This window comes from Tachypleus tridentatus, chromosome 10, assembly GCF_004210375.1.
Source record: "Tachypleus tridentatus isolate NWPU-2018 chromosome 10, ASM421037v1, whole genome shotgun sequence".
Lineage (NCBI taxonomy): Eukaryota > Metazoa > Arthropoda > Merostomata > Xiphosura > Limulidae > Tachypleus > Tachypleus tridentatus.
Window position 1 is genome coordinate 119153361 of NC_134834.1, and position 18132 is coordinate 119171492.

General features: G+C 32.8%; 1 protein-coding gene across 3 annotated transcripts; it reads right to left on the minus strand.

The window, feature by feature from the left end:
- LOC143230168 (uncharacterized) lies at nucleotides 1–16625 on the minus strand. Of its 3 annotated transcripts, none has more exons than XM_076463247.1 (2): nucleotides 15880–16625; nucleotides 1–3300 (listed from the first exon to the last, which is right to left on the minus strand). In XM_076463247.1, the coding sequence occupies exon 2, from the start codon at nucleotides 2413–2415 to the stop codon at nucleotides 1363–1365; it is 1053 nt and encodes a 350-aa protein (XP_076319362.1). In that variant the 5' UTR covers nucleotides 2416–3300; nucleotides 15880–16625; the 3' UTR covers nucleotides 1–1362. The 3 variants fall into 3 exon arrangements, with proteins under 3 accessions (XP_076319362.1, XP_076319363.1, XP_076319364.1); XM_076463248.1 differs by having other exon boundaries at nucleotides 15441–16550; XM_076463249.1 differs by lacking the exon at nucleotides 15880–16625 and adding an exon at nucleotides 15660–15869.
- Nucleotides 16626–18132: the final 1507 nt, after the last annotated feature.

The window sequence follows — 18132 nt, forward strand, 5'->3', positions numbered from 1 at the left end:
TTTTCTAAAACTTCCTTTTATTAAACAATCTCACCATTTACTCACACCATCAAACATTCGTTGTTTACAAGTAGAGCAAAATTCACTATATATATAATACAGAAAGATTGATTGTTTGTAGTGTCCGTACTCTGTGGGTGTGTGTATCGGTCTACCTATGCTTTACTAAAGTAACATGGGTATAACATTACACGGCATCATTATATTTATATTTAACTGCTGCTAATAAAACAGTCTGCCACTGTTTAATAAGCCATCCTTATTGTATTTTTCAAAACTACAATCGTTGTTTGAACTGTTATGATTTTCCATATAAAATAATAGTAAAGCAATATTTGTTATGTTCACCATTCACACTGAAAACATTGTTCTTTTTAAACTTTTCTCTACTTTATCATTAACATTTCAATAAGAAATAATGTTCTCACCAACAATGTCTTAAAGATTTAATAATCCACCGGATTATGGACAGAAGTTCGAATGTTATGAAAATCCACGTTTCACGGTGTTGATTTATTTAAGTGTCTAGTTTTGACCTGGTGTAATCGAATATAATATTACACCCCATCTATGTTCTGAAACCAAAATCAAAATGGGTTTATTTGTGGAAGTATTAAAATGGTGGGTGATGTATGCATCTTAAATATTGTTGTTGTTACTTTTAATACATACTATCATGGACAAGGCAGATTTTCATTTCAAAATAAAAAAAAACATCAAATATTTAGATGAAATAAATTTCATATACCAAACTGTGAACAAATAAAGTACAAACACTTTGTTAATAATGAACATTAAAAACTGTCTTATATAACAAGGGATAAAATCCTAACATGCATAGTGTGTTACCACAGTAACTAACAATTTAACATTATACTTAAGAATTTATTGTAGTGTTCTGTAACAATGTTATATAATCTAACAAGTAACTACAAAACTAGAAGATCTATCTTACTGTTATCTGTAACAATGTTATATACTATTACTGAGATATTTCATACAATATTCATACCCAAAACTATGCTCTGTAATATAATGGTTTAACTCAACATCAAAGATCAAAATACAAATGATTTCATTGTTATGTGAGAAGTAGTTCATTTAAACAATACATAAAGTTTTGTTTTAACTTCCTTTTCCAATTTAAAACATTTGGTTAATATGAATGTATGGAATGTGAAACTCTGTGATGATCACCTTTGTTGAGAAGAACAAAGTACGATTTCTGAGTACTTGTTTTAACTTCAAGAAATATAATTTAGATATAGACTTTTTCTAACACAGTAGCCCACGTGACAAATGCATCACTTACTTTTTTCCTGATGAAATTGGGAAAGTATCCCCACCGTAACGTAGTGTACACTACCCCCTGAAGTACCAGCATGACAGAGCAACTAAGATCACAAATACAACGAGGGTGGCCAAAACACTTGCAGCTACCACAATGCTTCCAATTTTCCTGTTGTTGCTAACGTCGCATTTCCCAAGAGCATCCAGCAACTGATTGCCTTCCATTTCCTTCGGCTCTGAACATACATAGGCCAATGGATAGTTTCTGTTATTATAGTTGACCACTGTGACGTTCGTTACCATCAGCCACTTTTGGAACCTAATGTGGATTCCACACTCACATGAAAATGGATTGTAGGACAAATCCAAAATTCGTAAGCGTGAGAAACCCTTCAGCATAGTGTCCGTTACTTGGTTAATCTGGTTCCTCCGTAACAACAGAGCTAAGAGTTGAGAATTGTTTTGAAAAATGTCACGATTCCACGAAGTGAGCAAATTACTTTCTAACATCAGGTGTGTTAAACTGGAGCAACTTGAAAACATGTCCGAGTTAAGTGTTTTAACTTTGTTGTTCCGTAAGTTCAAGACCAGTAATCTGGGTAAATGTTGAAACGGAAGAGAATCTTTGGCAAATGATATCAAGTTTTCTCGCAACTCGAGAATCCTTAAATTGTTCAAGCCATAAAATAAATTCTCCCTGATGTTTCTGATGGAATTGTATGACAAATCCAGAATTTCAAGGTCTCTTAATGTTTCAAATGAAAATTCTTCAATATCCACAATTTTGGTGTCGGCAAGATCAAGATATTTCAAACTTTTTAATCCAAATAAATAATACCTATTTATCGACTTCTTAATAGGAATACCATATAGTGTTAGATTCTGTAGATTCTCCAACTGACTAAGACCAAAATCTGTGAAAACAAAAGTGAACAGTTCCACATCTCTGGTTGAAAAATGCATGTCTAGAGTGCTTAGGTTCCTGAGAGAAGTAATGGGGGAACTTATAACAAATATTTCATTTTGAGAAAGGATCAACTCCTTCAAATTAGGTATATTGACAAAGGAGTCTGATAAAACTCTGATATTACAATAACTCATGGATAATTTTCTTAATTGAGGCATCGAGGGCAATGGATAAACAGTCGTAAAATAATTCTTATCGAGCAGTAGTATTTGAAGACTAGAATTTTCCAGAGGAGCCAGTCCATAACTTGGGAAATCATTGATAAGTGTCAACTGTTGTAGTCGAAGTTCTTCAACTTGGAGTTCCTGCAAATCATTGGTAAGATTCCTTAAAGTATTCTGGGAGAATGGATTGTTACCAATGTCGAGAAATTTAAGAAACTTGAGTCTTGAAAACACCCCTTCTTCAACTACTTTTATAGAACAGTCGTTGAGGTAAACCTTCTCCAAAGAACAGTTTTCCAGTTTATTGAAGTCCTGCTCATTTATTGCACCGACAAGCTTGTTGTGAGAAAGATTTAGTTCTGTCAAGGATGGCAAGACGGAGACACTAGCAACTATGGTCCGAAAGCTACGGATGTTATTATGAGAAAGATTGAGAGAAGTGACATCTGGTGTAAATTTAAAGAGTTTAGGAGACAGCACTACAATAAAATTATCACCGAGATTAAGTTCCTTCAGCTTAGATAAACCAAAAGTGATTTTGAGATTATGTATCGAATTCTATTAGAGGGAAGGTGTAAAACTTCCAGATTTGATAAGTGAGTAAATAAGGGCTTCGTAAGAGTTTGATAGTTTCCATTTGTTATAACCAGTTTACTGGTTTCACTAGGTATTAAAGAAACAATGTCGATGGTGACATTTTCACAAAATACACTAAAATATCTGTTCTTCACATCAAATTTGCAATTCGGAATTTCATATATATCTTCATAAGAAATGCTAGAAGTCTTCCCATCTAAGTGATCAGCTAGTCCCGGCACAGAGAACAAACGTGAGCTTATCACCAACACAGTACTCACAAAAACTGCCAACTTTCTGTAACTAAATATGAATACTTTTAGATTTATGTTAAAGTTACCCAATTGAAAAATAATAAAAAGAAAAATATCTTCCATAATCAGTGATGACTTTTAAAAGTTTACTGTACAAATGGTTGTTTAACTACCTCTCTACTCAATTATTACCTTTCTAGTTTACTGTAAGACAGATAGTTTAATCACCTCTATACTCAGTAACAACCATCATAGGATACTATAAGACAGGTGCTTTAATTACCCCACTACACAGTAACAACCACTACATTTTATTATAAGATAGGTAGTTTAATTACCCCTCTACACAGTAATAACCATTCATAGTTCACATCATAGTTCACTGTAAGACAGGTAGTTTAATTACCCCTCTACTCAGTAACAAACACTATATTTCACTGTAAGATATGTAGTTTAATTACCCCTTTACACAGTAACAACCATGATAGTTTACTGTAATACAGGCGCTTTAATTACCTCTCTACTCAGGTACAACCACTATATTTTACTATAAGATAGGTAGTTTAATTACCCCACTAATCAGTAACAACCACTACATTTTATTATAAGATAGGTAGTTTAATTACCCCACTAATCAGTAACAACCACTACATTTTATTATAAGATAGGTAGTTTAATTACCCCACTAATCAGTAACAACCACTACATTTTATTATAAGATAGGTAGTTTAATTACCCCTCTACACAATAACAACCACTACATTTTATTATAAGATAGGTAGTTTAATTACCCCTCTACTCAGTAACCACTACAGTTTACTGGAAGACAGGAAGTTTAATTACCCTTCTACACAGTAACAACCATTATAAGTCAATGTAGGACAGGTTGTTTACCTCTCTACTTAATAACAACCATTATAGTTTACTGTAAGACATGTATTTCACCACTCTACTCAGTAACAATCACTACAGTTTACTGGAAAACAGGTAGTTTAATTACTCTTCTACACAGTAACAACCACTACATTTTATTATAAGATAGGTAGTTTAATTACCCCTCTACACAGTAATAACCATCATAGTTCACTGTAAGATATGTAGTTTAATTACCCCTCTACACAGTAATAACCATCATAGTTCACTGTAAGATATGTAGTTTAATTACCCATTTACACAGTAACAACCATGATAGTTTACAGTAAAACAGATAGTTTACCTCTCTAATCAATAACAACAATTACAGTTTACTAAGACACAAATAGTTTAATTTCCCCTCTACTCAGTATCAATCATTATTGATTATTGTAAAATATATAGTTATAGATATAGTGTTATAATCAATTTAGAGGGAAATTAAAAGAACTTACTGATATATCTACCACACTATAACTATCACACCACTGATATATCTACCATTCTATAACTATCACACCACTGATATATCTACCATACTATAACTATCACACCACTGATATATCTACCATTCTATAACTATCACACCACTGATATATCTACCATACTATAACTATCACACCACTGATATATCTACCATACCATAATTATCACAACACTGATATATCTACCATACTATAACTATCAAACCACTGATATATCTACCATTCTATAACTATCACACCACTGATATATCTACCATACTATAACTATCACACCACTGATATATTTATCACACTATAACTATTTTACCACTGATATATTTATCATTCCATAACTGTTTTACCACTTATATATTTATCATACTATAACTATTCCACCACTGATAAATTTATCACACTATAACTATTTTACCACTGATATATTTATTATACTATACCTATTTTACCACTGATATATCTACCATACTATAACTATCACACCACTGATATATTTATCACACTATAACTATTTTAATACTGATATATTTATCACACTATATCTATTTTACCACTGATATATTTATCATTCCATAACTGTTTTACCACTTATATATTTATCATACTATAACTATTCCACCACTGATAAATTTATCATACTATAATTATTTTACCAGTGATATATATATATCATACTATAACTATTATACCACTGATGTATTTATCATACTATTACTGTTATACCAGTGATATATGTATTTATCATACTATAACTATTTTACCACTAATATATTTATCATACTATAATTATTTTACCACTGATATATTTCTCATACCATAACTATCACACAATAACGATTTTACCACTGATATATTTATTATACTATACCTATTTTACCACTGATATATTTATTATACTATACCTATTTTACCACTGATATATCTACCATACTATAACTATCACACCACTGATATATCTACCATACTATAACTATCACACCACTGATATATATACCATTCTATAACTATCACACCACTGATATATCTACCATTCTATAACTATTCCACCACTGATATATACTCTTCAAAAAAAGAAACGCAAAAGGGATATTTTTGTTATTTTAGAGAGAAATATATGTAATAACGTTACAAGCTCAGAGTATGTGATGTTACACGTGTTAAGGCACTGATTGTCAGACCAAAATGACAATAAAAGTTGTGCACTTTGAAAACGGAGGAAAACATCGGATTTTTCGCCAAAACGCATTCGTGTCCAATAAATTTGTTTGAGAGATCTGCATGTTCTGCAAGTGCAACATGCGCAAAATCCCTATAAAAGTGACGGGTTCTCGGTTTCCACAGCTCAGTGTCAAGCCACCGACACGCAATACAGTTACGCCAAGACTGACTGAAGCACAACGCAACAACGCCATTGGTCGATTGGAAGCAGGCGAATCTCGATCAGATGTTGCCAGAGCTGTGATTGTCCACCCAAGCACCATCACAAGGCTATGGAATCGTCACCAACAACATGGATCAACTTGTGACCGTCCACGATCTGGCAGACCTCGTGTGACCACGCCCGCACAAGATCGCTACATCTGGCTACGTCACCTTCGGGATAGGACCACCACTGCGACGTCTACTGCCTCAACCATACCAGGGCTGGGTAGGAGTTCCGATCAGACCGTACGCAACCGTCGACGGGATTCTTAGGCCCCATGTGCAACCCATCATGGTGAACGTCAACGACGTTTTTCAACATGACAACGCCCGTCCTCACAGAGCCCGACTCACCACTGTCTTCTTGAGACACCACAACATCAACGTTCTTCCCTGGCCCTCCAGATCACCAGATTTAAACCCCATCGAACAACTTTGGGACGAGTTGGACCGACGTCTGCGACGGCGACAACCTCAACCGCAAACTCTACCTCAGCTTGCAGCAGCTTTGCAGGCTGAGTGGACAGCCATTCCACAGGATGTGATTCGTCATCTCATCGTTTCCATGGGCAGGAGATACCAAGCAGTTATTGATGCTCACGGAGGTCATACTCGTTATTGACGTTGAGTGACGTTAAACGTCAACTAGTGAGCGTGGACTTCACCTTTGCAGACTTTGGATGTTCAGCAGTGAATGTGCAAAGTTTCACACATATCATACAAACCTACCCGGAATAAACTTGTTAACAATATGTCTCAAATTTTGCCTTTTGCGTTTCTTTTTTTGAAGAGTATATTTATCATACTATAACTATTTTACTGCTGATATATCTAACATGCTATAACTATTCCACCACTGATATATTTATCACACTATAACTATTTTACAACTGATATATTTATCACACTATATCTATTTTACCACTGATATATTTATCATTCCATAACTGTTTTACCACTGATATATTTATCATACTATAACTATTCCACCACTGATAAATTTATCATACTATAATTATTTTACCAGTGATATATTTATCATACTATAACTGTTTTACCACTTATATATTTATCATACTATAACTATTCCACAACTGATAAATTTATCATACTATAATTATTTTACCAGTGATATATTTATCATACTATAACTATTCCACCACTGATATATTTATCATACTAAAATTATTTTACCAGTGATATATTTATCATACTATAACTATTTTACCACTGATATTTTTATCATACTATACCTATTTTACCACTGATATATTTATCATAGTATAACTATTTTACCACTGATATATTTATCATACTATAACTATCACACCACTGATATATTTATCATTATAACTATTTTACCACTAATATATTTATCATAGTATAACTATTTTACCACTGATATATTTATCATACTATAACTATTTTACCACTGATATTTTTATCATACTATACCTATTTTACCACTGATATTTTATCATAGTATATATTTTACCACTGATATATTTATCATACTATAACCACTGATTATAACTATTTTATTACTAATATATTTACATAGTATAACTATTTTACCACTGATATATTTATATATTTTATGACATATTTATCATACTATACCTATACCACTGATATATTATCTGTTTTTTTACCACTGATATATTTGTCATTCCATAACTGTTTTACCACTGATATATTTATCATACTATAACTATCACATCACTGATATATCTACCATTCTATAACTATCACATCACTGATATATCTACCATTCTATAACTATCACATCACTGATATATCTACCTTACTATAACTATCACACCACTGGTATATCTACCATACTATAACTATCACACCACTGATATATCTACCATACTATAACTATCACACCACTGATATAATTACCATACTATAACTATCACACTACTGATATATCTACCATAATCTATAACTATCACACCACTGATATATCTACCATACTATAACTATCACACCACTGGATATATCTACCATATATCTATAACTATCACACCACTGATATATCTACCATACTATAACTATCACACCACTGATATATCTACCATACTATAACTATCACACCACTATATATCTACCATAACTATAACTATCACACCACTGATATATCTACCATACTATAACTATCACACCACTGATATATCTACCATACTATAACTATCACACCACTGATATATCTACCATACTATAACTATCACACCACTGATATATCTACCATACTATAACTATCACACCACTGATATATCTACCATACTATAACCACTGATATCACACCACTGATATATCTACCATACTATAACTATCACACCACTGATATATCTACCATACTATAACTATCACACCACTGATATATCTACCATACTATAACTATCACACCACTGATATATCTACCATACTATAACTATCACACCACTGATATATCTACCATAACTATAACTATCACACCACTGATATATCTACCATACTATAACTATCACACTGATATATCCACTGATATATCTACCATACTATAACTATCACACCACTGATATATCTACCATACTATAACTATCACACCACTGATATATCTACCATACTATAACTATCACACCACTGATATATCTACCATACTATAACTATCACACCACTGATATATCTACCATACTATAACTATCACACCACTGATATATCTACCATACTATAACTATCACACCACTGATATATCTACCATACTATAACTATCACACCACTGATATATCTACCATACTATATACTACCACACTCACACCACTGATATATCTACCATACTATAACCACTGATATATCACACCATCACACCACTGATATATCTACCATACTATAACTATCACACCACTGATCACCACTACTATCACACCACTATATCTACCTCTACTATAACTATCACACCATTGATATATCTACCATACTATAACTATCACACCACTGATATATCTACCATACTATAACTATCACACCACTGATATATCTACCATACTATAACTATCACACCACTGATATATCTCTACCATACTATAACTATCACACCATCACACCACTGATGATATATCTACCATACTATAACTATCACACCACTGATATATCTACCATACTATAACTATCACACCACTGATATATCTACCATACTATAACTATCACACCACTGATATATCTACCATACTATAACTATCACACCACTGATATATCTACCATACTATAACTATCACACCACTGATATATCTACCATACTATAACTATCACACCACTGATATATCTACCATACTATAACTATCACACCACTGATATATATCTACCACTATAACATACTACACACACTATATATCTACCATCTATAACTATCACACTACTATAACTATCACACCACTGATATATCTACCATACTATAACTATCACACCACTGATATATCTACCATACTATAACTATCACACCACTGATATATCTACCATACTATAACTATCACACCACTGATATATCTACCATACTATAACTATCACACCACTGATATATCTACCATACTATAACTATCACACCACTGATATATCTACCATACTATAACTATCACACCACTGATATATCTACCATCATAACTATCACACCACTGATATATCTACCATACTATAACTATCACACCACTGATATATCTACCATACTATAACTATCACACCACTGATATATCTACCATACTATAACTATCACACCACTGATATATCTACCATAACTATAACTATCACACCACTGATATATCTACCATACTATAACTATCACACCACTGATATATCTACCATACTATAACTATCACACCACTGATATATCTACCATACTATAACTATCACACCACTGATATATCTACCATACTATAACTATCACACCACTGATATATCTACCATACTATAACTATCACACCACTGATATATCTACCATACTATAACTATCACACCACTATATATCTACCATACTATAACTATCACACCACTGATATATCTACCATACTATAACTATCACACCACTGATATATCTACCATACTATAACTATCACACCACTGATATATCTACCATACTATAACTATCACACCACTGATATATATCTACCATACTATCACACTATATATCTAACACCACTGATATATCTACCATACTATAACTATCACACTGATCACCAACAGCTATAACTACATAACCACACCACTGATATATCTACCATAACTATAACTATCACACCACTGATATATCTACCATACTATCACTATAACTATCACACCACTGATATATCTACCATACTATAACTCACACCACTGATATATCTACCATACTATAACTATCACACCACTGATATATCTACCATACTATAACTATCACACCACTGATATATCTACCATACTATAACTATCACACCACTGATATATCTACCATACTATAACTATCACACACACCCATATATATCTACCATACTATAACTATCACACCACTGATATATCTACCATCACTATATATCTATCTATAACTATCACACCACTGATATATCACTACTATAACTATCACCATACTATAACTATCACACCACTGATATATCTACCATACTATAACTATCACACCACTGATATATCTACCATACTATAACTATCACACCACTGATATATCTACCATAACTATAACTATCACACCACTGATATATCTACCATACTCCATCACACCACTGATATATCTACCATACTATAACTATCACACCACTGATATATCTACCCATACTATAACTATCACACCACTGATATATCTACCATACTATAACTATCACACTACTGATATATCTACCATAACTATAACTATCATCACACTACTGATATATCTACCATACTATAACTATCATCTACCATATAACTATAACTATCACACCACTAATATATCTACCATACTATAACTATCACACCACTGATATATCTACCATACTATAACTATCACACCACTGATATATCTACCATACTATAACTATCACACCACTGATATATCTACCATACTATAACTATCACACCACTGATATATCTACCATACTATAACTATCACACCACTGATATATCTACCATATATAACTATCACACCACTGATATATCTACCATACATAACTATAACCACCGATATCATCTACCATACTATAACTATCACCACTGATATATCTACCATACTATAACTATCACACCACTGATATATCTACCATACTATAACTATCACACCACTGATATATCTACCATACTATAACTATCACACCACTGATCACACCACTGATATATCTACCATACTATAACTATCACACCACTGATATATCTACCATAACTATAACTATCACACCACTGATATATCTACCATACTATAACTATCACACCACTGATATATCTACCATACTATAACTATCACACCACTGATATATCTACCATACTATAACTATCACACCACTGATATATCTACCATAACTATCATAACTATCATAACATCACACCACTGATATATCTACCATACTATAACTATCACACCACTGATATATCTACCATACTATAACTATCACACCACTGATATATCTACCATACTATAACTATCACACCACTGATATATCTACCATACTATAACTATCACACCACTGATATATCTACCATACTATAACTATCACACCACTGATATATCTACCATACTATAACTATCACACCACTGATATATCTACCATACTATAACTATCACACCACTGATATATCTACCATACTATAACTATCACACCACTGATATATCTACCATACTATAACTATCACACCACTGATATATCTACCATACTATAACTATCACACCACTGATATATCTACCATACTATAACTATCACACCACTGATATATCTACCATACTATAACTATCACACCACTGATATATCTACCATACTATAACTATCACACCACTGATATATCTACCATACTATAACTATCACACCACTGATATATCTACCATAACTATAACTATCATCACACCACTGATATATCTACCATACTATAACTATCACACCACTGATATATCTACCATACTATAACTATCACACCACTGACCATACTATAACTATCACACCACTGATATATCTACCATAATAACTATCACACCACTGATATATCTACCATACTATAACTATCACACCACTGGATATATCTACCATACTATAACTATCACACCACTGATATATCTACCATACTATAACTATCACACCACTGATATATCTACCATACTATAACTATCACACCACTATATATATCTACCATACTATAACTATCACACCACTGATATATCTACCATACTATAACTATCACACACCACTGATATATCTACCATACTATAACTATCACACCACCATATATCTACCATACTATAACTATCACACCACCGATATATCTACCATACTATAACTATCACACCACTGATATATCTACCATAACTATAACTATCACACACTGATATATCTACCATACTATAACTATCACACCACTGGATATATCTACATACTATAACTATCACACCACACCACTACCATATATCTACCATACTATAACTATCACACACACCACTGATATATATCTACCATAACTATAACTATCACACCACTGATATATCTACCATACTATAACTATCACACCACTGATATATCTACCATACTATAACTATCACACCACTGATATATCTACCATAACTATCACACCACTGATCACCACCATCACACCACTGATATATCTACCATACTATAACTATCAACCACTGATATATCTACCATAACTATAACTATCACACCACTGATATATCTACCATACTATAACTATCACACTATATATCTACCATAACTATAACTATCACACCACCTGATATATCTACCATATCTATAACTATCACACCACTGATATATCTACCATACTATAACTATCACACACACTGATATATCTACCATACTATAACTATAACTATCATAACTATCACACCACTTGATATATCTACCATACTATAACTATCACACCACTATATATCTACCATATATCACACCATATATCTACCATACTATAACTATCACAACCACTGATATATCTACCATATATAACACACCCACTGATATATCTACCATAACTATAACTATCACACCACTGATATATCTACCATACTATAACTATATATATCTATACTAAACATCACACCACTCACCATACTATAACTATCACACCACTGATATATCTACCATACTATAACTATCACAACACTGATATACTGATATATCTACCATACTATAACTATCATCACCACCATATATCTACCATACTATAACTATCACACCACTGATATATCTACCATACTATAACTATCACACCACTGATATATCTACCATACTATAACTATCACACCACTGATATATCTACCATACTATAACTATCACACCACTGATATATATCTACCATACTATAACTATCACACCACTGATATATCTACCACACTATAACTATCACACCATTGATATATCTGATATATCTACCATACTATAACTATCACACCACTGATATATCTACCATACTATAACCACTGATATATCACATAACTATCACCACTGATATATCTACCATACTATAACTATCACACCACCACCATATATAACTATCTACCATACTATAACTATAACTCATCACCACCACTGATATATCTACCATACTATAACTATCACACCACTGATATATCTACCATACTATAACTATCACACCACTGATATATATCTACCATACTATAACTATCACACCACTGATATATCTACCATACTATAACAATCACACCACTGATATATCTACCATACTATAACTATCACACCACCTGATATATCTACCATACTATAACTATCACACCACTGATATATCTACCATACTATAACTATCACACCACTGATATATATCTACCATACTATAACTATCACACCACTGATATATCTACCATACTATAACTATCACACCATATATATCTACATACTATAACTATCACACCACTGATATATCTACCATACTATAACTATCACACCACCACCGATGATATATCTACCATAACTATAACATCACACCACTATATATCTATACACACTATCACACCACTGATATATCTACCATACTATAACTATCACACCACTGATATATCTACCATACTATAACTATCACACCACCGATATATCTACCATACTATAACTATCACACCACTGATATATCTCCTACATAACTATCACACCACTGATATATCTACCATAACTATAACCACCACTGATATATCTATATCACACCACTATATATCTACCATACTATAACTATCACACCACTGATATATCTACCATACTATAACTATCATCACAATCACCCGATATATCTACCATACTATAACTATCACCACTGATATATCTACCATACTATAACTATCACACCACTGATATATCTACCACTATAACTATCCAACTATATATCTACCATACTATAACTATCACAACCACCTGATATATCTACTATAACTATCACACCACTGATATATCTACCATAACTATAACTATCACACCACTGATATATATACCATACTATAACTATCACACTACTGATATATCTACCATAACTATAACAATCACACCACTGATATATCTACCACACTATAACTATCACACCACTGATATATCTACCATAACTATAACAATCACACCACTGATATATCTACCATACTATAACTATCACACCACTGATATAATTACCATACTATAACTATCACACCACTGATATATCTACCATACTATAACTATCACACCACTCATATATCTACCATACTATAACTATCACACCAGATATATCTACCATACTATAACTATCACACCAGATATATCTACCATACTATAACTATCACACCACTGATATATCTACCATACTGTAATTATCACACCACTGATATATCTACCATACTGTAATTATCACACCACTTATATATTTATCATACTATAACTATTTTACCGTTGATATATTTATCATTCTATAACTATCACACCACTGATATATCTACCATACTATAATTATCACCCCACTGATAAATTTATCACACTATAACTATTTTACCACTGATATATTTATCATACTATAACTATTTTACCACTGATATATTTACCATACTATTATTATTTTACCACTGATATATTTATCACAATATAACTATTTCACCACTGATAGATTTATCATACTATAACTATTTTAACACTGATATATATACGGTATGCACTGCTTGTAGCCGCACGACCTACTCCGTTTTAATTACCTCCTTGTAAATATTTCAAGTTTCATGTAGTTTACAAACGAAGTATTTCACTTATTATATAATTCTGTACAAATACAGATAGCACCTAGAAGGGTATAGTCTTTAGTCTGTTATCTTTTTAACTGGCTTGAAGTAAATATATTTCGAATTAAATAGCAGTATTAACTTGTAGACTTTTTTCAATTTGTAATTTTTCCAAAGTTGTTAGAGTTTTCTTACTGTGGTTTTCTTGACATTGTTGAAAACATTATAAAGAACTGTGTTTATATCGTTCCCTCTTGAGTACGCGATTACAAACATTCACACATGACCCACAATTCAATGTAAGGGTACTGTTACCAACAAAGTCGCGTGTAAATACAGTATTTCACTCTAACGTTTCTTGTTGCGTATACAAACATTGGTAAAACACAGTGAAAATGCACAATGCTTCACATACCACTTTCGAAATTCCTCCATCTTCACTATTCGGGATCTTCCAACAAACTGAATTACCCCCCAGTCATTCTCAGCACGAGATTAAACCAACCAGCATCACGTGACACATGTTTTTTTTCTTTCTTTTTTTTCCTGCTCTCTCATGAAAAGCTCGTTGTTTGGTCAAAAGTACGTGTATGTACATTCATTATATACAATTAAACACTAGACATTTCATGTGTCGAACACATCGTAACTTCAGTTTTTCTAACTTTAAAAGTTATGTAGCAACTATCACTAAATAGTGGTTTTATTTTACTGCGACATGAACACAGCCTTGGACACTGATGAATCCTGTTCTATTACCTGGGGTTTTCCCTATAAATAAAACAGGGAACATCTCCGCTATTACACATATACTTTAACGTTTGACAGCTACTACAGAGTGATTATACTCACACGATTAATATTACAGGTCAACGTCTTACACAGATATTATTTTAGCATGAAATATGTTACATTTAAACAAATGGACTAATATGAAATATCCTACTGGATCTCTGCAGCAGCAGCAAACGGTAAAATTTTGTTTCCAGGCTTATTAAAGAATATTCCCATGTAGACGTACTATTTCAGACGTTAATGACCCGACCTTTTAATAGAAGTAAACTGTGTAAAACGATGAACTGTTACAAATGTACTTCAAAGTCAAAGATATAAAATAAACAGTGGATTTTCCCGAACTCGATCTGTTTATGAACTTCCGTCACAGCACGGAACTTCCTTCTTTTAGATAACAACAAAAAACTTATATCCGTGTGTAATTTACTAGTAATGCTTTGTCAGATAAAACATGAATAAACATCTACCTGGTTACACTCATCTTCCCCTTCACACTTTCGACATGTTGAAACAACCACGGTGTTTCTGAGAACACTTTCGAAACGTTCTCTTGAAAGAACCTAGTTGTTCAGCTCTGTTTCAAAGAGGACTTTCGACACGTTCTGTTGAATTAACCCAGTTTTTCTTACCGGTGTTTCTAAGAGCACTTTCGAGCATTCTCTCGAAAGAACTTAGTTTTTTCACCGCTGTTTTTCAGAACACTTTCGACACGTACTCTTGAAACGACCCAGTTTGTCAAAGTTGTTTCTAAGAGCACTTTCGACATGTACTATTAAAATAATCCAGTTTGCCAGAGTTGTTTCTAAGAACATCTTCGACACGTTCTGTTGAATTAACCCAGTTCTTACCGGTGTTTCTAAAAAACATTTAGACACGTTCTGTTGAATTAACCCAGTTTTTACCGGCATATCAAAGAACACTTTCAAAACCTTTTGTTGAAAAAAACGCATAATTTCAAAATTCCCAAAAGTATTTCACAAGAACTGTAACACCCTCTACAAGGTAGCCTGGCATGACCAGGTTTTAAGGCACTCGACCAGCAATCCAAGAGTCGCGGGTTCGAATCCCTATCACACCAAACATGCTCACCCTTTAAGCCGTGGGGGCGTTATAAAGTCACGATCAATCCCACTATTCGATGGTAAAAGAGTAGCCCAGGAGTTGGTGGTGGGTGGTGATAACTAGCTGCCTTCCCTCTAGTCTTACACAGATAGCTCTCGTGTAGCTTTGCGCGAAATTCAAAACAAAACAAACCATTTACAAGGTGTCTTCTGTGAACGTCTACAAAATGTGTGTTACTTTTCTTTTGTAAACACATCTGTCTCTCTAATACGTCCATATCACTAAAACTAATAATAATATGTATATACCTGTCTCTCTAACACGTCTATATCACTAGAACTAATACATAATATGTATACACCTGTCTCTCTAACACGTCTATATGACTAGTACTAATACATAATATGTATATACCTGTCTCTCTAGCACGTCCATATCACTAGAACTAATACATAATATGTATGTACCCGTTTCTCTAACACGTCCATATAACTAGAACTGATACATAATATGTATATACCTGTCTCTCTAACACGTCTATATGACTAGTACTAATACATAATATGTATATACCTGTCTCTCTAACACGTCCATATCACTAGAACTGATACATAATATGTATATACCTGTCTCTCTAACACATCTAATTCACTAGGACTAATACATAATATGTATATACTACTTTTTTATTGTAAACGTTCCTGTGTCTCTAACACATCTAATTCACTAGGACTAATACATATGTATATGCTACTTTTCTAAAAGAAACATACATGTATCTCTAACATGTCCATATCGCTAGGGCTAATAC